Raw genomic sequence first — 24292 nt, 5'->3', positions numbered from 1 at the left:
TTATTGAATCTCTTAACAGAGTGGGCGAAGCCTGATTGGGAACTGAGATCAGGTCCGTTGCACTTTTGAATAACAACACAGGCAGTGGGTATATCTATAGCTGCTATTCAGTCCAATTACAGCTTACAGATTTGCCCACTGCTATGCACTGTCACTCAAAAGTCAGTTTTGAGGTTTTTTTTTTTTTCAGTTCTCCCATCAGTCCCACCCACCCAGAGACAAGTCATTTCCCAAATATGGATAATGACCTTTCTTGTACCCATGTCCTATCCTTTACATTTTAGCTTTTGGACAAATAATCTCCCCGACGATGGCTAAATGAGGCCAGAAATAGTGCTGTGTGGGAAGCTGTCACATACACGACCGCTTCCCAGCACAGGCATGGTCCACTTTGCATGCCAATTCATAGTAGGTCTTAATTACCGCACATTCCCTAAACTGAGAACTGGTGGTAATTCTTTAAGAATTTGTTGCTGCTTGCCGTAGCAATAGATTCTTAAAGGGGCAGTAGTAAGAACTACCAGTAACTGAATTTGCTGCACGTGCCGCTAATGTTACCAACACTGGCACAAATGCCTGAATTAGGTGCAGTTTGTTGTTAAGGGGACTACTGCCAGAAAAATGGAGCCATTCTGAATTCCCCTGAGGTCTTACAAAGGCCTATTTGGGAATCAGTACCTTGTTCCCCTCTAGTGATAGATTTGTAAGTATTGATGATTAATAATCTATAGAGGGGAATCAGGACTCTCTGGCTTCTGATGGTATTCCCTCTAGTGATGCATCCCAGAATTCTATTCATTTTCCTGTTGCTAGGCCACACTGCTCATTTTGCAAAATCTTAATCGTAATATATATGTGTTTATAATTGAAAATTGCCCATTCATATCTTCTCAGAAATCTGCACACCAGACCAGTTTCACTGCGGCAGTGGACAGTGCATCAGCAAACATCGGCGGTGCGACCACAAGCGAGACTGTAGTGACAGCTCTGATGAACTGGGCTGCTGTAAGTGATCTGGACAAAAATATAAAACTGACTGGTTCATATAGGTATTCCAGAAAAGCTCAGTTCACCCAGCATAATTCCCTGAAATTTCACTTTTATTTCGGAACCCCACACACCAGCTGCAAGTTTAAAATTGGGATGCAATTGGAAAGACTCTGTAAGTTAATGTTTGGAGGGTGGGGGGGTGTGGAGGAAGTTGGCTGAGCTATTAGAAATAGAGCCCCCAAGGTGAGTAACAGCAGTGCGGTGATGTCAATGCAGGTGGGGCAAAAGCTGCATGTTTTGTCACTCCCTTATGTTAAGCAGCCATAAAGCAAATTGGGGATTTGTGCAAGGAATCACAACGCCTATATTATATACATTCATTACACACAGTGATATATTTCAAGCATTTCTTTCTTTTAATTTTGATGGTTATGGCTTACAGCTAGTGAAAACTCCAAGGTCAGTATCTCAGAAAATTAGAATTTTGTGAAAAAGTTCAATATTGTGACCAGGATGTCACAATCTAGTAAGCTAATTAACGCAAAACACCATTTAAAAGGTTTCCTGAGCCTTTAAATGGTCTCTGTCTGGTTCAGTAGGCTACACAATCATGGGGAAGACTGTTGACTTGACAGTTGTCCAGAAGACAATCATTGACACCCTCCACAGGGAGGGTAAGTCACAAAAGGTCATTGCTAAAGAAACTGGCTGTTCACAGTGCTGTATCCAAGCATATGAGTGGAAAGTTGAGTGGAAGGAAAAAGTGTGGTAGAAAAAGGCGCACAAGCAACAGGGATAACCGCAGCCTTGGCAGGTTTGTGAAGCAAAGGCCATTCAAGAATTTGAGGAGATTCTTAAGGAGTGGACTGCGGCTGGTTTCAGTGCTTCAAGAGCCACCACACACAGACATATCCAGGACATGGGCTACAACTGTCGCATTCCTTGTGTCAAGCCACTCCTAAACTAGAGAAAATGTCAGAAGCATCTTACCTGGGTTAAGGAGAAAAATGAGACATGACTGTTCAGTGGTCCAAATTCCTCTTTTCAGATAAAAGTAAATTTTGCATTTCTTTTGGAAATCAAGGTCCCAGAGTCTGGAGAAAGAGTGGAAAGGCACAGGATCCAAGTTGCATGAGGTCCAGTGTGAAGCTTCCACAGTCAGTGATGATTTGGGGAGCCAAATGCCATGTCATCTGCTGGTGTTGGTCCACTGTGTTTTATCAAGTCCAAAGTCAGAGCAGCCCTCTACCAGGAGATTCTAGAGCACTTCATGCTTCCTTCTGCTGACCAGTTTTATGGAGATGCTGATTTAATTTTCCAGCAGGTCTTGGCACCTGCCCACCTGCCCACACTGCCAACACCTTTAACTACTTGCCTACAGGGCACTTACACCCCCTCCCTGCCCAGGACATTTTTCAGCTTTCAGCGCTGTCGCACTTTGAATGACAATTGCGCAGTTATGCTTCACTGTACCCAAACAAATTTTCTTATCATTTTCTTCACACAAATAGACCTTTATTTTGGTGGTATTTAATCGCTGCTGGGTTTTTAAAATTTTTTTTTTACTAAAAAAAAAAAGTTATGTGATGGGCAACACTGATGGGGCATTGATCGACAGCAGTGATGGGAGACATTGACGGGCAGCACTGATAGGCGACACTGATAGCACTGACTGGCATCGCTAATGGGCACTGATTGGTGGCACTTGTGGGCAGCGGTGGCCACTGATTGCTGCCACAGTTATCGCTATATTGTAATCAGGGCACTGATGAGCCCCAACCAAGTGTTGAGTGCTTACTATACTGTACATGGACATACTTTTCAGTAAGCCAACCTTTTTTTTTTTTTTTTTTTTTTTTTTTTAAGTAGTATCTAATAATCAAATTTTTTTGATATACTGAATTTTGGGTTTTCACTAGTTGTAAGCCATAATTCTCAAAATAAAGAGATGCTTGAAATATATCACTCTGTGTGTAATTGTTTGTTTTTATCCATTTGCAAAGTGAGCCAACAGAAGTGTAAATCTAAATCAAATACATTTTGATGTGACTACCCTTTGGCTTCAAACCAGCATCAATTCATACACTTGCAGACTTTGTACACTGGCATGTCACCGTGTGTATATATATATATATATATATATATATATATATATATATATATATATTTATTATATATATTTAATTATTTAACTTGTTTTGGTGTTTAATTTGCTGTGATCTGATGTAACACTTTTATAACCCTTCTAGATCCTACAGAAGAACCACCTCCACCCTCGACCAACACCATTGGCTCTATTATTGGGGTTATTCTTACAGTTTTTGTGGTGGGTGGAGTTTATTTTGTGTGCCAGCGTGTTCTGTGTCCCCGCATGAAAGGTGATGGAGAGACCATGGCGAATGACTATGTTGTGCACGGGCCAGCCTCTGTACCGCTGGGGTATGTCCCCCATCCCAGCTCCCTTACTGGATCACTACCTGGTGAGGAACATGTGTTTGTGTTTATAGAATTGTATTCAATGCACTTCACTGAGGGAACCAGAAAAATTAAATCTTCCAGTGGGGTCATTTGTTCTGGCAATACATGTCTTGAGAGATTTTGTCTTACTTTGGAGAGATTTTCTTTACTTGGATGAGCCTGTAAATCCACCTGAATGGGTGATATTAAACCACTATTGCTCCTTTTTACAAATTAATGTTTATCTCATGAATGAGGCTAGATTTATTAAGCAGGCTGTACATTTTGATAATTTTTAAGTCCGTCAGCCCTCTGAAAAAGCTTCTCTTTGCTCAGTGTGCATCATCAACAATTCAAAAGTTTTCTATTACTTCAGGTAAAGGAGGGTTCCGTTCTGGGGGGAAAAAAAATGAAAATTTGGGTAAAACCTTGAAACACTCTAGATCCTTTACAGATCTTCCGGCCATCTATGCTCTGTACATGGAGAAGTGGTCACGTGATGCCACCACCTCCTCTAAAGGATGTTCAGCTAAAGCTGGGTGGAATTTTGAATGAAACTTCTTAGGAAAATGTTAATTTATCTAATAATTGATGGGCCAATTCGATGCTCATTTTTGCGACCGCAGTGACGAGAAAAATCAGGAGCAGGATGTAATTTTTTTTTCCCTCAAATTTATTTCTAACAGGTTATGTGGTTTTTGTTTGGTAAAGTGTCTTCATTCTAAAATCCAGATGTTAAAAGCAAACAAAATCTTTCAACCAATATTTAAATGTTCCAAGACTTCTACTAAGAATGTTCGTTCAAAATTCTATCCATCTATGGCCAGCTTTAGGCAGCCCATGCATTGGTGCTCTTCTTTTTTTTTTTCTTTTTTTTTTCATTCAACCAGCGGTTTGTACAAAAAACACCCGATTTTTTTTTTTTTTTTTTTTTTTCCCCGATCCATCCAATTCGTGGTAGATGGGAAAATCACTTCTGCTAAGTTGTGTTCTGATGGCGGGGAGACTTTCCCACCATCAGAATGCGTTGATCAGTGCTGCCAGCTATAGCAAATGGTGCTTATCGTGCAGAAATTTTCCAACATGCTGGCTGTACAAAAATCGATTTTAGTAGATCGACTTCTGTACAACCAGCCTGCCCATAAATGATCGAATTTTGACTGGTTCCTGCTGAGCTTGCCAAATTTCAATCCATGTATGGCTGGTTTTAACTGTAGCTTACTTTTAAATTGTTTTGTTCTCTCCCCCACATTAAGAGCCCTACATAGAGATATTATAGGTGGAGCTCTCACAGTGGCAGGGTATAGACTGTGTTTACTCTGTGGCCCTTTGTTGTGGCTTTTCTAGACTCTGGATTTCTTCTGAGGATGTAGCTAGTATCATATTGCAGAAATCAATCTGTCCCCCTGTGAATCTATTGTGCAAGTCAGTGGGGTCATGTTACATCCCTGCTTAGGAACACAATGTGTAGAGGGTGCCCTCCTCCTGTCCTCTGGGCTTTTCCTTTAACTGCTTCTACACTGGTACAGAGTTGCTGTGTGTGGACGTGCATACAGCAGCATTTCCTGTACAGAAATGTTACCTAATCTTAAGATGGTCACTTCCCACCATCATGCCCTTTGTAGGTGCCATCTATAAACCTGCAGTCTGTTGTTTGCTGAATCTCTGCATGATAACTTTTTAGCTCAGAGATTCAGGGAACCCTTAAATATGTGGTTAAAAATACATTATTTTTTGACATCTTAAAGCGGAGCTCAACCCAAAATGGGAAAGCTCTGCTTGTCTGCCCTTTGGCTGTGAAGCCACAAGGTTTCACTGCCAGTTTCCCTAACCCAACATGGCGCCAGCACCCGAAAGCCGATTCAAGAATCGGCTTGGGTGAGGACACCACGGGATCCCTGGACAGGTAAGTGCCCTAATAAAGTCAACAGCTGCAGTATTTGTAGCTGCTGACTTTTCATTTTTTTTTTGGGGGGGGGGGGGGCGGGGCAGCTGGAGCTCTGCTTTAAGGATTTCATTCAATAACTGCAGTCATAAGTATTTTATATATTTTAGTAAGACCCTGTCATTGGTTCATAGATATAAACAGCTGTTTAGCCAGTGTTCCACGTCACGTAATTACATGTTGCTAGTTTTACAAATTTAACTTTTGAAGTTACTCCAAGCAAAACTGAAATATTCTCTTTTGGAAGGTTTCCATAATATATTTCCAATCACAATATGATTTTTTTTTTTTTTTTTTTGTTAGTCTAACTTAATATAAGTAGATTGCTTGGTGATTCTGCCATTATTGCCCTGCTTATAATCTAAGACTGGCCATACATTATAAAAATGTATTGTACAATTTTCCTTTAGATTTACCAAATTCATATAATATGAGGTCAAGCCTAAACACTTTCAATTTGTATGCAATCAGGCAGACACTTGCACTACATAGTTGAAGGTAATTCTAAAGGAAGTTTAATAAGAAAATTGTATAATGAATGGCCAGCCTTAGTTCCGATACAGGGCTGACAATGCTGATCAACCACTATTCAAATGACTAATCCCCTGAACATTGTCCACACCCAGAATCTGTGCTGGACGAAGCAACCAAAAGTGCTCAACACTTTTTGCATGCATAATTTATTATGCATGCAAAAAGCACTAGACACTCCAGTCACTTCGTGAGATGTGCATGTGCTTTAATTGTTTGGGAGTTCTTTACCTGTGATTGTTTAGGAGCTGGTGTTCAGTTGCCTTGGAGACATTGGGCATAGTTCACTTCTGGCAGTTGTTAAAGAGCTACTCTGACCACCAGCTGCACAGTGGCTAGGAAATAACTGTGAAGTGACATCATCCATAGAGTTACTATAGGGCTTCAATTGTCAGCTGCATTTCCTACACACTCAAGCCACTGCTGACAGCTTAGCCTGGGACTGGAGCTGCTGCAGATCAGGTACAGTGGGGCAAAAAAGTATTTAGTCAGTCACCAATTGTGCAAGTTCTCCCACTTAAAAAGATGAGAGAGGCCTCTAATTGTCATCATAGGTATACCTCAATTATGAGAGACAAAATGTGGAAACAAATCCAGACAACCACATTGATGTCTGATTTTTGAAAGAATTTATTTGCAAATTATGGTGGAAAATAAGTATTTGGTCACCTACAATAAATCAAGATTTCACAGACTTGTATCTTCTTCTTTAAGAGGCTCCTCTGTCCTCCACTCATTACCTGTATTAATGGCACCTGTTTGAACTTGTTATCAGTATAAAAGACACCTGTCCACAACCTCAGTCACACGCCAAACTCCACTATGGTGAAGACTAAAGAGCTGTCGAAGGACACCAGAAACAAAATTGTAGACCTGCACCAGGTTGGAAAGACTGATTCTGCAATAGGCAAGCAGCTTGGTGTGAAGAAATCAACTGTGGGAGCAATAATTAGAAAATGAAAGACCTACAAGACCACTGATAATCTCCCTCGATCTGGGGCTCCACGCAAGATCTTACCCCGTGGGGGTCAAAATGATCACAAAAACGGTGAGCAAAAATCCCAGGACCACACGGGGGGACCTAGTGAATGACCTGTAGAGAGCTGGGACCAACGTAACAAAGGCTACCATCAGTAACACACTACGCCACCAGGGACTCAGATCCTGCAGTGCCAGATGTGTTCCCCTGCTTAAGCCAGTACATGTCCGGGCCCGTCTGAGGTTTGCTAGAGAGCATTTGGATGATCCAGAAGAGGATTGGGAGAATGTCATATGGTCAGATGAAACCAAAGTAGAACTGTTTGGTAGAAACACATCTTTTCGTGTTTGGAGGAGAGAGAATGCTAAGTTGCAACCAAAGAACACCATACCTACTGTGAAGCATGGGGGTGGCAACATCATGCTTTGGGGCTGTTTCTCTGCAAAGGGAACAGGACGACTGATCCGTGTACATGAAAGAATGAATGGGGCCATGTATTGTGAGATTTTGAGTACAAACCTCCTCCCATCAGCAAGGGCATTAAAGCTAAAAACGTGGCTGGGTCTTTCAGCATGACAATGATCCCAAACACACTGCCCGGGCAACGAAGGAGTGGCTTCGTAAGAAGCATTTCAAGGTCCTGAAGTGGCCTAGCCAGTCTCCAGATCTCAACCCCATAGAAAAACTTTGGAGGGAGTTGAAAGTACGTGTTGTCCAGCGACAGCCCCAAAACATCACTGCTCTAGAGGAGATCTGCATGGAGGAATGGGCCAACATACCAGCAACAGTGTGTGACAACCTTGTGAAGACTTACATAAAACGTTTGACCTCTATCATTGCCAAAAAGGATATAAAACAAAGTACTGAGATGAACTTTTGATATTGACAAAATACTTATTTTCCACCATAATTTGCAAATAAATTCTTTCAAAAATCAGACATTGTGATTGTCTGGATTTGTTTCCACATTTTGTCTCTCATAGTTGAAGTATACCTATGATGACAATTGCAGGCCTTGCTCATCTTTTTAAGTGGGAGAACTTGCACAATTGGTGGCTGACTAAATACTTTTTTACCCCACTGTAAGTATAGCGATTTTTTTTTTTTTTTTTTTTTTTTTAACATGGCTAGATAAATTAGGCTGAGAGTAGGCTTTGAGTTTAGGTTTTGCCTTTACTTCTTTCCCATCCCTCTCTCCCATCCCTCTCTCCCATCCCACTCTCCCATCCCTCTCTCCCATCCCTCTCTCCCATCCCTCTCTCCCATCCCTCTCTCCCATCCCTCTCTCCCATCCCTCTCTCCCATCCCTCTCTCCCATCCCTCTCTCCCATCCCTCTTTCATTCACTTGAGTCCCGGAGCCATTTTTTCATTCAAAAAACAGACTGTCCATTTCCATCTGTTTCCATAGAGATGCATTGATGTCCTTGTTTTCATCTGTGAACGGATGGTTGAAAAATGGATAAACGGTCTGGATGTATGAAAGGGCCATTACTCTGTCCTGATCATTGAAGTAGTAGTCAGCATGGTTTAGGTTTATTGAGCCACAACTGGCCGCCAGTAATGCACATTTCACACTAAACACTGTGATGATAGTTTTGATTTTCTTTAAAGTAATCTCAACCACTTGGAGGCTCCAGAGCTTCTACTTCCTCTTATTTGATTGTGCCATATCTCTCCATTCAGGCATGTCACGAGGCAAGTCGGTCATCAGCTCGCTGAGCATTATGGCTGGGAGCAGTGGACCTCCTTATGATCGCGCTCATGTGACTGGAGCATCATCTAGCAGTTCTTCCAGCACCAAAGGAACTTATTTCCCACCTGTGAGTTTTCTCTGCTATAGTTTGTCTAATGTGCAATTTCACGGGCAAACTTAACATTTGCTTTTTTTTTTTCCCTCTTATTGTAGATTTTGAACCCTCCTCCTTCCCCAGCCACAGAGCGTTCACATTACACTATGGAGTTTGGATATTCATCAAACAGCCCATCCACACACAGATCATACAGGTAACGCTCACAGAGAACTAGATGGGATGCCCCCTTCCCCCAATAAGGACATTGAAAGTAACAAAATCCAGATGAGGTTGTCACACTTCCTCACGCTGCTTTAAAAAGGCACCTATCTTGTACAGAACCACGTACTGGGTAATCATAGACCTTGGTTTATAGGCTGCTAAATTTAGGGGATTGGACACTGAGAGAGCTTTTGGACATGCCCCCTGAGCGTACCCCTATAACCCCACTATACTCCATTGGACCTGCAGTATTTGTTAGCGTCTTTAGGTGATGGACCTTATTTTGGATTCTTCAAGTAATCAACTCTTCACTGTCCCCTACTATAGCATTAGAAGCAGTGCATCTGGATTAGTGTAACGTCGATATTGGGAACTCTACCTGGACCCCACGCTGTAAGGTTGACCTGTAATGTTGCTTTGGGCAATGGATCCTGCTTGGGTGTTCACCTTGGCAATGAGTGTAGTTAGCCGTAGGATGCTATACAGGTCCAAAGTCATGGTCCATTCCTCTAGTTACCAGATCCTGAAGACTCCTCCATGTTATTGGCCACCGTGTCAAGTGAAGCCTGGACCTAAATAGGGACCATCAACGTATACAGTTGGAAGACAGATTTGTCACGGTTATCAGATCTATACTGTAGCTCTAAGGCAGGTATAAGACGCAATATTTCCATTATTATACGTCTTCAAAGACTAAGTTCACTTTTAGAACATTACATCCGTGTTTTACACAGCTGTGTCATTAAGCTACAAGTCCTGTCTGCCATCACAGTAGACATCTCGTAGTCCTCAGTGAACTATAAGTGCGCTGTGAACTATAAGTGCGCTAATCGGCACATTTGTAGTCCATTCACTCTTCCTTTGACCTTCTACAGTTCATATGGAGGTACAGGCAGAAAACTGGAAGGAGAGTGTGAAGGAGTCTGACATAGCACTTGCTACTGATCACAGGGTGCAATGCTTTGCAGACTCCTGTAGGAAAAAAAATTTTGCACAATTTTTTTCTGCAAAAATATGAGCATTTATTTTTTCCTTCAAAGGTGAGGGGGAGTTCATTCAATTATTGAATGTTTAAACTTTCAGACTTTGTAGTAAAAATTCCACCATTCAGAGCTTAGTCTTAGGTGGGTGTAACATCTCGTCACAGGTTGCGCCTTTTGACCACTACTTTCACCCAAACCCCTAAAAGGTACTCATGCACTTTTCCTGCCTTATTGCCATGAGAACTTTGTTACAGGACAGTTGATACCAGAGTTGCTGTGTATCCTTCTATGGAAATGCCTACTACATTTCTGCACAGCACTCCATGAGTACCTTGCATCAGAATACCCCCACTGATAGCAATGGCGGAAAGCAAGTGTAAGGGGACTTTTGTAAAAGCTCAGGCAAACACTCACTCAAAGGTTTGCAACACACTCGGATCGCCCGGTAATGATGCTTCCATTGCACCGGAGTAGGACCCTATATTTCCAGCATGTGTGGAAGGAAAAAAAAATGCCAGAAAATACCTCCCGCAGCACTACTGTATTCTGCCAGTGGGGGGGTACAGGGAGCCTTCCTAGCCAGGAGAAAACAATGATTACTGCTAGTGGCTATAGCCAATATCAGTAATTGTACGTAGAAAAATCTGACAGGCTGGTTGTAGCCAGGTCGATCGATGGATCGACTAGGGTACAATCGGCCTGCCCGTACATGGATTTAAATTCGACCAGTCCCTGCTAAACTGGCCAAATTTTGATCCATGTATGTCCGGCTTAAGAAACCTGCAAAGTCTAAGATGACATTCCGCATTTATGAACAAATTGAATGGGCATTTTGACGATTGGAGTACTCTACTCTAAAATAACTTTTCAATAAAAAAATATTAGATTAAATTTTTTTTTTTTTAAACGTACATACTTACATTCAAGCAACCAAAACAGTTGGAGGAGTACTCCTACTCTTTGAAAAGATTTTCACATGAGTATCATTGCTGAGCTGTATTTAGTAGGGTTGCACTGGTATCTGTACCGATACTAAGCATTTGCACAAGTACTTGTACCCATGCAAATGCTCCAATACTTAAAACTGATACCTTTTTTTGTGCAGTAGGTATTGGTACTTGGTATCTGTGAGAACCTGATAAAAAGTATCGGTATGAATTCCTTTAAAATGTATCCGTGCATTCCTGACATGTAGTGGGGAAAAAAGTTACTAAAATTTCCAAAACCTCCCTACTCAGTAGCTCTTATTTTATCTACCGTGACTTCAACTTCCAAGCTTTAGTTCAAGCCTCCCTTTTGGTGCAAACCCCTCCTGTCCCCCTCAAAAGTCCTCTTCCCAGTGAAGTGGCTGCCCTTACTTATAAGAGTGGGGGGACATCTTTTACAGTTTAGCAATCTCTGGGTATAGATGCCCTAGACCTGTGGTTCGATTGGTGGTTTCAAAGGAGTACAAAATAGTGTTCGTTACTCTACCCCCTCATCACTTTCTTTTCTCAAATCAACCAAAATCTACCCAAGGACAGTCCGATTTGCAGAATGCCCTGAACCATCTCTTGTCCCAGGGAGTATTTGTGCCTGTACCTCTAAAGGACAGGTTCAAAGGTTTCCATGCAAACCTGTTAACTGTTCCATAACACAGCGGGGATGTTTGTACTTTCCTGACTCAAAAATTCCTAAACAAATACCTCCAAATTCCAAAATTTCCCATGGAATCTGCAGGGTCAGTTATTACCTATGAGATGGCAGGAATATTTTGTATATGTAAACATCCAAGGTGCCTATCTGCGTGTTCCCATTTATCCATGTCATCAGCACTTTTTCTATGCTTTGCAGTTGAAGACAATCGCTTCCAGTTAGTCTCACTGCCATTTAGCTTATCCTCTGCTCCTAGAGTATTCACAAAGGTCCTTGCACCTCTTCTTGCCCTTCTAGGAACTTAGGGCATCTAGGTCATAGGTTACCTAGATAACATTCTTCTACAGGACTTTCTTCCTGTCCAGCTTTCTGCCAACGTCCACAGGACATGTCAGGCCTTCAGTTGAGTAATGTATTTACAAAAAATCTGCTCTTCAGTCCTCTATTCTCTTCTAGACACAGCATAACCAAAAATCTTCCTTCCAGATTAAAAACTGCTCTCATTCAGAACTTGTGATCAAATTGCTGCTCTCCTGTGAGATTCTCCATCAGAGTTCTGGATCTTATGGTGGCCTCCTACAAGGCTGTCCCATTCGCCCAATTTCATTCGAGACCTCTCCAACAGAACATTTTGTTGACATGGAACAAGCAGGCTTCTTCCCTAGACCTACCCATTGTCCTATCCAGCCAAGCAAGGAATTCCCTAGCTTGGTGGATTTCCTACCCAGCCTTGACAATAGGGAGGTTGTTTCTGTCACATCAATGGAAAGTGAGAACAGATGCCAGTCTTTCAGGCTGGAGACGAGTGTTCCCTTCCCTTTACAGTTCAGGGAACATGGTCATCAGAGGAAGCTAAGTTTATCAACATCCAGAAGCCAGAGTGAGAAGAATGGCACTGTACCACAGAAACCCCCTTCTGCAGGGTCACTCAATTGGAGAACGCTATGTCTGTAGCCTACATTAATCACCAAGGGGGTGTACTAGGAGTCGTGCATCCTTGACGGAAGCAAGCCAGATCATCTCATGGATGGAGAAATTCTCTCCAGAGATCTCTGCTGCCTACATCCCATAAGTGAACAATTGGAAGGGTGGTATCTCTGCTGTCACCACCTGGACCAAGGGGATTGGGCCCTTCAACCTGAAATCTTCAATCTAATATGTTAGAAACAGGGGACCCTGGGATGTGGATAATGCTGGTCTCCAGATAAAACAAGTTTCCGCTGTTGCCAGGAAGGACCAAGGATCTTCTAGGACTGGCATGGAATGCTTTAATAATTACCTGGTCTCAGTTCAGGCTAATCTATGCCTTGCCACCAGTGCAAATTGTGTCCTCAATGCTCTGCAAAATGATGGAAGAGGAAAAAAATATCTGGTTCTCATTGCACCAAACTTGCCCACAAGAACCTGGTACACGGATTACTAGGAGACAACTGCTGATCTCCTCCCAACTGGCCCAGCCCTGCTTTTTTAGTACCCAAAATCAATCCTGCTTCTCAGTTTTCATTAGCTTGGCTTTAACAGCATGACTGTGGGACAGAGGGGGTCTCTAAATCTGTCATTCTTACTTTTCTAAAAGTAAGAAAAGCCACATCCAGAAAGAGCCACTATCATACCTGCAAATCTTTTTGCCTGTTGTGAACACAGGCATTTTAAGCCCTGAGATCACTCTGTGCCTCGTATTCTGGCCTTCCTCCAAACAGGACTTGAGCAGAACTTAAGCACTCTGAAAGGACAGATTTAGGCCTTACTAGGGGGTGTTTCCTTAAAAGCTTCCCAGAAGGTGTGTCCTAAAAAGCTTGCCAGTGCCCGATCACCTGAAGGTACCAGTGCATAACCAGGGTCTATGAATATTCAGCCAGTGTACCATACTCCAAGATGTGGTACTTTATAGGCAAGTCGAAATTCCTTTTTCTTGCCATTTTCAGAGTTTTATCTATCCTACTTAAATACTTTATATAAAAAAAAAAAAAAAAAAAAAAAGCTTGGGCTTTATAGCTTCAAAAGCTTGTATTTTTAAAAATGTTGCTTAGCCACTAAAAAGTATCACTTTTTGCCTTCTCTACCTTGCTATTTGCTTAATATAAGGGCCGGTTCATACTATGAATCTCACAGGGACCGCTCTGTGTGTTCCTGTGTGATTCACATATGATCCGGGTGCAGTGGAATTTTAGCCCATTCATTTGAATGGGCTGAAATCGCCCTGGACTGCAGTAAAAGTAGTGCATGCACTACTCTACAAAATGCAGAACTGGATCCCATGGTTCTTTTGTACCATGCAATCCAGTGCATGCACTGCTTTTGTGACCTGTGCTTAAGGTGTTGTCGCGTGTTGCAGAATTGCCTGTGGTCTGCTTGTTTTTGTGAAACAAATCCCAGTATGATCTTAAAATGCTTAGACCTGTAGTTGCAGAGTATTCAGGACCCTATTTTACTGTCCCTACTTTAGATATGTCTGTATCCTAAAGACTACACTAAATTTTGTTTGCAATACAGTATTGATTGTTTTTTACTTTTCTCTCCTCAGTTATCGACCATACAGTTACCGTCATTTTGCTCCTCCAACCACACCATGCAGCACAGATGTGTGCGATAGTGACTACACCCCCAGTCACCGCCTGACCTCTGCCACGGCAAAGGGCTACACCAGTGATCTCAACTATGACTCAGAACCAGTCCCACCTCCACCAACACCACGCAGTCAGTACCTGTCCGCCGAGGAGAGCTGCCCGCCATCCCCTTATACAGAACGCAGTTACTCTCATCACTTATACCCACCGCCCCCCTCTCCTTGCACAGACTCCTCCTGAGATACCCCGCCCACCTGTATATACACAAAACCTGTGGAGAAAGGGGGTCCATGGAAAGCTTCATGTACAGTTGTATTTTCACAGAACTCTATAGCGGCGAGCAGAGTTCAGCCAGTGGACCTATTTGTACATAGTGAAAAAGGATATTTATATATTTTCTTAGCACACTCCATCATCCCTGTGCCATAAACCCAAAACCCAGCTCATTCCCTCACCTATCCAAGTTTTTTGTACAAAGGACTTTTGCTCTGCCAGTATATTGTACAAATATATATATATAAATATCTATTTTTGCAAACTGAACACACAAAATGCCTTAAATGGACGCTGCAGAAGCAAAGAAGTCTTAATGCCAAAAAGATTCTGAGTGATTGTGAGCTACAGTAGACGTCCAGACTTAACCAGGGTAGGTGGCGTTATTCGGAGAGCAGCAATTGGCGCCAGTTCATCCTTGCTTTTGACACTTCCTGGGTTGTTAATGTCTTTTGGTAATTGATTTGGTTTTAAGTTCAACCAGATGAACACTGAACAGAAAAATTTCATCCATATAGAATTCCACTTTTTAATGATGAGAAAATCCAGTATACGCCATGTGAACCAATTGGACTGCAGTATCAGAATGTTTTTTTATTTTTTTTAAATTGATTTTAACCATCATACAGTGTTCGCTTCTGTGTGATTGCACCGGTCTCCAGTATGTTTACAAAAATGTGCGTTGCCCCAAGACCTAGATTGGGTCACTTTCCTAAGAGACTGGGTACTGAGCACCTGCAGAGGCTTATCCTACACCTCGCAGACTGCAAAAAAAAAAAAAAAAAGGGAAAAGACCAGCTGCACTCCTTGAAAGTTCAAACGCTGGTAGTTTTTTTTTTTTCATCTGGACAATAGTCCTTGATGAAGACTTTGCCTAAAGAGCACACTCTTTGCCTATATTATTCAAATAAATTATGTTACCACTATTTGAATTTCCAAGTGGTGCTGCTCGTCTTTTCCCTTGGATTTCTACAGTTTTTAACAGACCATTTACTGTGTAAATTTTTTAAAATTTTTTTTACATGTTTTATAATTGAACACACAGTGGCTCTTCCCTCCCATTAACCCAGGCTTTTACTCGGTGTTGTAGGCTGCCATAACGCTGAAGTGCCATGAAAGTGAAGCGCCTGCCCCTTACATGATTCTGGAACTTGGCTAGGTGCAGCCTCTGGCAGTGACAAGCTACTTCATGATAGGGTCCCCTTAAAACTGTTAAACATAGGCAGGTGTTATTTGGATGTTGCTGATCTTTTCCTTCACACTTCATTCAGACAAAATGCATGTATGTCCACATGAGAAGCATCATTAGAAATTTGATAGAACAAGATATCCCAGCTATTAAAGCAGAGAAGTCAGCTGAAGGTGTACTATCCTGTAGCTGTTCTAAATTCAGCAGCATCAGAAGGCAATTATCGAATGGCTGAGAACCTAAAATTTTAACTGAAAAATTGTAATGTCAGTTGATGAAATTAACACATCCCCCTTCCACCATTCCTTTTATTACTAATTACAAAAAAACAATAAAATGTGTTGACAGTTGTAGCAAAATTATGCTTGTTAGGCTGGCCATACATGATTCATTTTTTTGAGCCAATTCCCCTACCCACACTCAAGGTGGATGAGTGAATCCTTCCCATGTGGTATTGTATTTTGACAGTTGGGCGCTTTTCCAGTTGTCAGAATACAATGATCAATGTTTCCAGCTGTAACTGGTCGCACTGATTGTGGAAAAACCTGACAGGCTGTTTGTACACAAGTGGATCGATAGATTGATTTGAGTACAGTCAGCCTGCCTATACATGGATCAAAATTTGGCCAGTTCATGCTTAACCGGACAAATTTCGATCCATGTATGGCCTGATATGGGGGATAGCTTGTACCTCTCTGGGAAACTATTTTAAGCTGTTTTATTACTCCTTGTCCTAGCACAAATCTTTACTACCTGCAGGGTCCTGAAAGTTCTAGCTGCTCTGCGACCTGCAAAATTAAATATACCACTACTGTCATGTCAGAGACACATGCTGGGAGAAACCACTAAAACCAGTGTGCAGGACTATTAACTGGGGCCCTCCAGCTCGCCTGCGCCTGTCAGATCAGAGTAGCTTGGTTTTGTGTTTAAAATGGACCTAAAGTGATCCAAAAGATGCCAACAAGATTAGAACGGTTTCACAGCAGGTAGCTCCTCTTAAATATTTTAGATGGAATTTAGCCCCAAATCTTGTGGTACTGTAGTATGAAAATTTCAGCCAGCTCTACCCGGTAGACAGCCTGGCTATCTCTGCAGTGGTTGGCTTCCATGGTCAATAGAAAGATGGAGGTGGCTAGTGAAAAGAAACTGGCCAGTATTTCCATGCCAGGTTACCCCAGGATTAAAGCAGACCTCTCTCCCATTATTTTAAACCACCAACATCTTTGAAATTATTATAGCAAAATATTTTAATATAGTTACGGTTACTTGCCTTTTGCGTTTTTTATTTTCGCCCGTCTTTGCTTTGTCCACACCTTACTTGAAATCCTGCACCACTATTTTAAAAAATAAACATACAGTAATCGGTGGCTGGCATCTTCTACCTTGTTCTTAGGCTTGAGAGCCCACTGATGGTGTACAGCACAAATAATATAGTATGTGTGTTCCATGGCTTTATCTCTGCAAAAAAAGCCTTTTTCCCTGTCATCTTCCAGGATTACAGAGAGAGGCTCCTCCCACCTAGCACAGGGAACACAGGGGGGGAAAAAAAAGCATTTTTCCCAAGATTCAGTGAGATTTCACATAAAATCTTGTGAGAATTTGCAGTAAACTGAATAAGTTTCCCGGAAAGCAGTTCCCAGGAGACAGCTGCAGGGAGGCACTGGCTACCTCACCAGTGTCCTGGATATGCCAGAAGCGAAAGAAATGCGAGTGTGATTATATACAATTACTGTTTTTTTTAATATATGACTGAAACATGTTTTACAGGTTTCTTAGGTTTGGGGGGGAAAGGTCTGCTTTAAGTTTTTCTGGGCTCTGAGTAGATTGGGTTTACGATCTCATAGGATGGATTCTTGGATTATGGCAGGTTCATTTTAACCCTTCTCCTGTCTGAGGTCTGCTGGATCCTCCCCTGCTAGGCGAAGCCTGGAAAATGTATTTTCCGAAGCTGCGAATGTTATGTGTTTTTATACCATGTATGATGTAGATACTGTATTTGTATTTATAAACGCAAAATGTAACATTTTTCTAATAGTGTATATCCCATTTATATATCCTTGCAGTATGTTCAGATAATTGCTTCGTACAGTCACCAGAATGCAGGAGTTTAAAATATGTTCTTTAGTGATGGGGTTATGAAGGGTTTTGTGACTTTTGCTTTGTAATTGCACATTTTATGTTTGCATTAGATAAACACACTTTCTTCCTCATATAGTTCTACAGGAAGCTCCAGCCTATAGGATCATGTATGACCTCAACAAATGTTAGGTCATCGTGGTAATGTAGACCTTACAGGCGGTTGTTATTGGAATGTAAGACAGTTGGCAATGTGGTTTAGGCCAGGGCTTAAAATTGCCCTGCCAATCACTTAAAAAAATAAATAAATAAAGTCTCCTGGAAGAGATCTCACCTCTGAGGCAGCCCATGTCACCTACTACCCTCCCCTCCATTCCTGTGATGCCACCTCTAACACTATGAGGATGGAGCCACTCCGGGCATGTCCAAAGCCAGACTGTTGTCACTGCTAGTGATGTATGGGTTGGTGAATGAAACCAGAGCAGGGGACACCAGTATCCAGCACTTCAAGTGCAAAACTCTTACAAAAGCTGCACTGTTGGATTGGATCTGGGGGTGTCATTAACTTTGTATTGACACCTGCAGCGGTTCACATAGGGTAGTGTGAACTGCCTGCAATTTGTATGCGATGTGGAAACCCGTACTGGATTTGCACGGGTTCTTGCATCGCAGCAGTGTTAACCCAGCCTTAAGGCCTGCCCTGAATGATGATGTGTCAGGTTCTTTCACAGCTTCAGTGATCTCAACTGAACTATCAATCCTTCGAATGGCTGGTGTCATAACTGATCGAATGTGCAGCACCAGGACAATGGCAGATCAGACACTAATATGGCAGCTTCCTTGGCTTTAAAGAAGCACAGTGTTTTGTTCCACTTTTTTAGTTAGAGATGAGTTTGAATTCTAGAAAATTACTCTTAAAACTTGGATAGTTCTATATCCATGAAGAGCCAATTACTACACATTTCCATTGACTGCACCAGGATTCTGATAGATGGCCTGGTCCCTAGGTTTTGTCCAGCCCTGTCCTAGCAAACAAAAAATTAGCCAACAGTGTTGGATGTTTTAACGCCTAAATTAAATCAAATCTGCCATGTGCTGTAGTTTTAAACCAAATTGTAAAATGTTTACAAAGTTGAGTATATGTATTCCCTCATTTTTACGTCATGGGAGCGCCTTGTATGTAACATGATACATAATACCGTTTTTTGTTTGTTTTTTCCCAGGCATATAGGTCACCACAAACTAAATTCAATCCTTTTGTTAATTCTTTCAAAGACATGGGGGCCTGTGCCTTTTCCATAATCACATGTGAACCAGTACAAAAAGTTTACAGATAATGCCTGTATAAAATTAAATTTTCACGGTATATTACTTTTTTTTTACTCAAAGCAGTTATTCTGCTCTTTAGAAACATTCCCTTTTGTTGATGCCATTTATATTACTTCCCTTTTGCAAATGTTTTATTTTTTTTTTTTTTAAATACAAGATTTAAAGTATAACTAAAGGCAAAATGTTTTTTTTTTTTTTTTTGGACAGAGTAGAGATAATCAGACCGCATATTAGGTGTTTATTGCTGTCTGTGTCCCTGTTAGGGAGAATCATCCTCTGTATTTGTCCAGTTCATTGAAAGTAAAAGAAAATCATAAATTTAGGTTGTCCTCAGAAAATAATAGAAGCTCAATCTTCCAATGGGGGGTACTAGTTCACGTGACCGGGGGGGCCCCGAGGTATTCTTTAAATTTGCATGGATTCATTTTCACTTCTAGTTTTGGCTGTGAGACAGGAAGTGAAAGAAAATCCCCCCCCCCCCCCCCCCCAATAGGACACAGGTGGTGAAAAACCTGAATTTTTACAACCCTCTCTTGCTCTAGCCAAAATAAGAGAGAGGTTTGCTTATTCTACTTTAAAATATTGTAAAAGTGCATGTTTAATGGGCTGTTGCCAAATGCACACTATTTTTGTGATGACCATATTTCCATACCTGGATCTTTTGGGACCAAATTTTTTTCATCCTGCTTGTGGATGAATTTTCATATATAATTCTGTTGCTCATTCTGTTCTGCTTTTTTTTTTTTTTTTGCAGAAACTATAATGCAATGAGGTTTTTGTCTCTGCTTGTCCATGTTATGCAAATCTCTATGTAGATAGTCTTGCTTCAGTTAATTTTTGATAAAGGGACCCTGTCGTCTTGCCTATTCAGAGCAAAGTAGCAGTGTCTGTGTAAGGACCGGTCAACTGGTTTTGGGCTTGTGGTGTTTTGCATTAGTTTGAGGTGCTTGTGAGATCATTCAGCATTCATGGACAAGTGCATTTGGCCTACAGTTGTTGTCCTTCTGTCCTACATTTGACCTGCTTCAAGCAGGTTTTACATTCCCATAGACTTGTATAGGAAAGCAATACCTCATACTGCTTGAAGCGAACAAAAGCTGCTCAACGCAGACCCGTTAACCTGCCCTAACCACCTTACACCTCCAGTGCTTGCCTGCCAATCCATCTTTATAGAAGGTTGCTGCAAAATGTCCAGCGCTTTCAGTGATCTTTCTTCATGCTCATGGCTAGGCCCAAACATTGTCGCAGGACAGACATCCCAGGCATTTTGGTGGCTGCCACAGAGGATAGAACCGGAGGGGATCACTGTACAGGTGAGACTAAAGTGGTTGGGGAGTTTTACACAAACTTAGCCCTGAAAAGACAAGATGAGGGCATCTCTTTATAACTCCATTTAGTTGCGAATGAACAAGAGCTGTCTCAGGTACAGTGGACTGTAGGCCTCTGCTCACCACCTTACACCTTATGTTCTTCCCACATCTGCTCTCATGCTCATTTTAGCTTCTCTTTCTGCAAAAAGTCCTCACTTGTGCTGAATCCTCTTTATTTTAGATAGAAACGTCCAACAGTGAGAGCAAGACTCACTCAGCTTCTTCCATAGTTACATACCCCTAGGCGCTCAATCACAAACTGTTTTGCCGAATGGGCGCATTCTCAGCGACATGTCTGGTGGCTAGTGCATTAATAGGGCCTCCTGTCCTTGTCACATTGCCTATTCAACTTCCTGAAACTGTCACCTGTTTATTACATGTAGGACTTTTTCAATTATATAGACAGTGAGGGGTAATTCGAGTGTGTGCTATGGCTACATCAGTGTACATTTTTTATTTTGTGGATCTTTGTACGTGCATTGTGCAAGAAGGTTTAGATCGTTACGATGGCACTGATCCTGTATGAATGTCGTATCCGTGTTCCAAGCTTTAACTCTCTCCACTTCCTATCTCCTGCCGCTGGTACGACAGATCTGCACAAGGATGTATTGTTTTATGCTATCGGCCAACATTTGGTCATCTCAGAGCCACTCATTCAAAGTTTTTTCTTTTTCATATATTTTTTTTTTTTGTAAAATATGGGCTTTTTTTGGAAGCTGTGTATAATTAAAAAAAATCCAATGACCTTGTATAAAGTTTCATTATTACTGTAAGCCGAATTGTAACAAAGAATTAATTTTTATAATAAAACAAAAGCTTAAAACAAAGTTTTGATTATTGGTTTGGTGATGTGCATTCTTGTCTGGTAATGAATTGCTAAACTTCAAATGAAATTGCCTATGCTCTTGAGTTTTGTTAAAACTTTAAAATGCTGTTGTCTCAGAAACCATTACTAATGAAATATATTTTACATTATTTTTATTAAAAAAAAAAAAAAAAAAAAGAGCCCTTCATGAAATTCCATGAAGAAAATATGCAACTCCTTGTGCACCAAAAAAAAAAAAAAAAAATCTTGATGGTGTCCCCATCATGTGAAGTTGTACATCGGCACATGTTGGTGGAATCTCAGTGCTCCTTTATTTTACACAGTATAAAAAAAATGAAAGTACCCTTCCTTGCTTACATGTTTTAGCCCTGTGTGGGCCTTAATCTTAGCCTCTTGTTCCTATCCTGTACAGTCATCTGGAAAAAAGTACACTCCATGAAAATTGTCATACTTCACCATGCAAACATTTGATCTTTATAAAGTGCCTAAAGATAATACATATTTATAGATGAATCAAAACATGATGCATTTGTCTTTTCAATCATTTCTTGGACAAAGATCTCAATAGATGTAATGGTGTTCTGTTGAAAGATTAGGTACAGCAAGTCCCCTACATACAAACCTTCGAGTTGCGAACATTCAAAGATGCCAACATGTTTGCACAGTTTTGTTTTTTTTAATTCAACCCAGCAGGCTGAATGAAAAAAAAAAAAAATGGAGGTCGCCGTACCAACACATGCAATGTTGGTGCAGTGATCTCCCCCGCTGTGCTCTTGTGTTCTGACAGGGGGACCTGCCCCACCAAAGATCAGTGCTTGCAGACAAAGGCTGTGAGCACTGATCTTTTTTGGATTTACGAATAATTTGGACTTATGAATGAGCTCCCGGAAAAGTACTCGTTCATAAGTAGGGGACTTGTACATCCTTGGCCTCAGAAGCTGGTATTGTCGTCTTCAGCAGAAATTACTTGTAGGTGTTATGCAAAGCTGCCCACCAGACTTGTGACATTGAAATTATTTCCCACTCCTCCATGCAAAATGCTTTCAGTTGCACAAAGCATGGGAGTTTTCCTTGCATGAGCTGCCTATTTTAACCACTTGCCGCCAAGTAACGTACCCGTACATCGCTAGTCTTTAAGTGGTTATACCGGGATGATGCCTGCAGCTGACGGTTGACTCTCTCGTAAAAGCAATCCAGCGGCTAACTAGCCACTGGATTGCTTTTACAAGCAGCAGGAGGGCCCTCCCTCCTGCGGCTCTCCTGGGATCTCCCGTCCCACCGGGAGTCCCGGTCGGCCAGCCGACTTTTCCAACGGATGATCAGAGCTGAACAAAAAAACGGATCCGCTTTGTTTGGCTCTATGATGTAGTAACCCAGAAGCAATGACCTTACATCACTTCTGGTTTAATCAGATGTAAACTGCCCCCAGTTAAAAAAAAAAAAAAAAAAAAAAAAAAAAAAAAAAAGATGCATTTGACCATACCGATCTTGATGTAGACAAAGTGCCAGAATAGGTCTGGGGGGGGGGGGGGGTTTGTCAAGTGGTTAAATCCTTCCACAACATTTCAATGTGATTTAATCATAATCCAGTTATTCTTTCTAAGCCGTTACTTATGTTGAAACATCTGCTTCCAGTTCAATTTAAACTTTTGGACAGATGGCCTCACATTCTCAATAACCGTTTGATATGAATTTATTGTTGACTGCAAAATTCCCACGCACAGATGCTGATAAGTAACCACCAATCATAACATTTCCATTATCATGCTTTACAGTTGGAATGAAGTTCTCCTGAAATGCTGTCTTTAGTTTGTACCACATAGGTCTACTGCCACTGTGGCCAAACAACTATATCTTTTGGTCAGTGCACAGCACATTATTCCAGAAGGCTTGGTCTTTGCCTATATGTACTATAGCAAACTGTAACCTTGCCCTATTTTTTTTTTTCTGGCACATCTTTGCAAGTTAAGGAGGTGTTAAACCCAAAAGCAAGCATTTATTCTATTGCAGCTTCCCAATTATTAGATGTGATGTCTGCATTAGTTTTCTTTTTAGGCTTTTTTTTTTTCTATTCACCTGCTGATCAAGCCAGTAAGTCTGTTTTTCCAAAGAACATGTTCTCGTGCAGATGTATCAGTTACAGGTATGAGACAAACCATTTAATGCTGGCAGGGTTGCTTACAATGATCTGCTTTTATTCATGTAAAATCTTTATCACAAAAGAAAAGGTTTTATTGTAGCGGCTTATAAAGTATTAGCTGGAGTTTAGTTTCAATTTGTGTATTTAAACCCACTAGTACATCTTAACATTCCTTCCCAGACTGACAATGCTGCTGTCCAAATGTGCCCCCTGTCCTCATTCATTCAGAGTGGGGTCACTGGAATACAGGAGGTGTGTTGCTGGCCAGATCACCAGGTGAAAAAAGCAAAAAGAGAAAACAAATGCAGCCACCACTTCTAATGTTCAGTAGGCTGCAATATATTACATTTTGGTTTTCGATTTAATATCGATTTAAATTGGTGCAATCTTTCTGATTGTAGTTGCATTCACTTTGACCCCAAAGGTTACCTGCAGATCTTTCAATAAAACTTTGGGGTTCTTGGAGATTGTTTTACAGTCAGCACTCAGGTTGAATTTTGCCATGCTAGCCATCCTGAACAAATTGGCAGTTTGAAATCTGCGCTGTTTTTAGATTATTTTCCTTACCATGAATGATAACTAATTTAAAATCGTTTGGCAATCTTTTTAAATCCTTTGTCAGATTCATAGGCACCCATGGCCTTCTCTGAGGGCTTTATAGATTGATTTTGGCATGATGACACCACACACCTTATTAGCGAAGAGAACACCAGACATTTGATGGCTCATATTTAAACAAAGCCTCGTGCACACGAGCCGATTGTTGGCCAGCAGAGCATCAGGCTTTTGTCCGAAGGGCATGTGCCAGGAACTTCTCTTGCATATTAACGGCACACAATTGTCGGCCAACAAACACAAACATAGTGATGTACTGCATGGAATTTCAGCTCTTCAGCGCCACCCTTTGGGCACCTTCTGCTAATGTCTGAATTGGACCTTTGACCCTGTAGCTAGGAGCAGTGAGTCCGTTTTCCCTGATACTTTCAGCT

The 24292-nt window shown here is 41.4% G+C and overlaps 1 protein-coding gene across 1 annotated transcript in view; it reads left to right on the top strand.

The window, feature by feature from the left end:
* Positions 1-21164, top strand: part of LRP6 (LDL receptor related protein 6) — a 143936-nt gene extending 122772 nt beyond the window's left edge. The window contains exons 19-23 of the mRNA XM_073621513.1: positions 895-1005; positions 3240-3470; positions 8587-8723; positions 8810-8907; positions 14058-21164. Of these exons, the coding sequence (XP_073477614.1) occupies positions 895-1005; positions 3240-3470; positions 8587-8723; positions 8810-8907; positions 14058-14340 (860 nt within the window). The 3' untranslated portion in view covers positions 14341-21164. The remainder of the gene's footprint in view (positions 1-894; positions 1006-3239; positions 3471-8586; positions 8724-8809; positions 8908-14057) is intronic.
* The last annotated feature ends 3128 nt before the right edge of the window (positions 21165-24292 follow it).

Source organism: Aquarana catesbeiana, linkage group LG03, assembly GCF_042186555.1.
Source record: "Aquarana catesbeiana isolate 2022-GZ linkage group LG03, ASM4218655v1, whole genome shotgun sequence".
Classification (NCBI taxonomy): domain Eukaryota; kingdom Metazoa; phylum Chordata; class Amphibia; order Anura; family Ranidae; genus Aquarana; species Aquarana catesbeiana.
The sequence above is the reverse complement of the archived record's forward strand: the minus strand, read 5'-3'. Positions and strand labels throughout refer to the sequence as shown.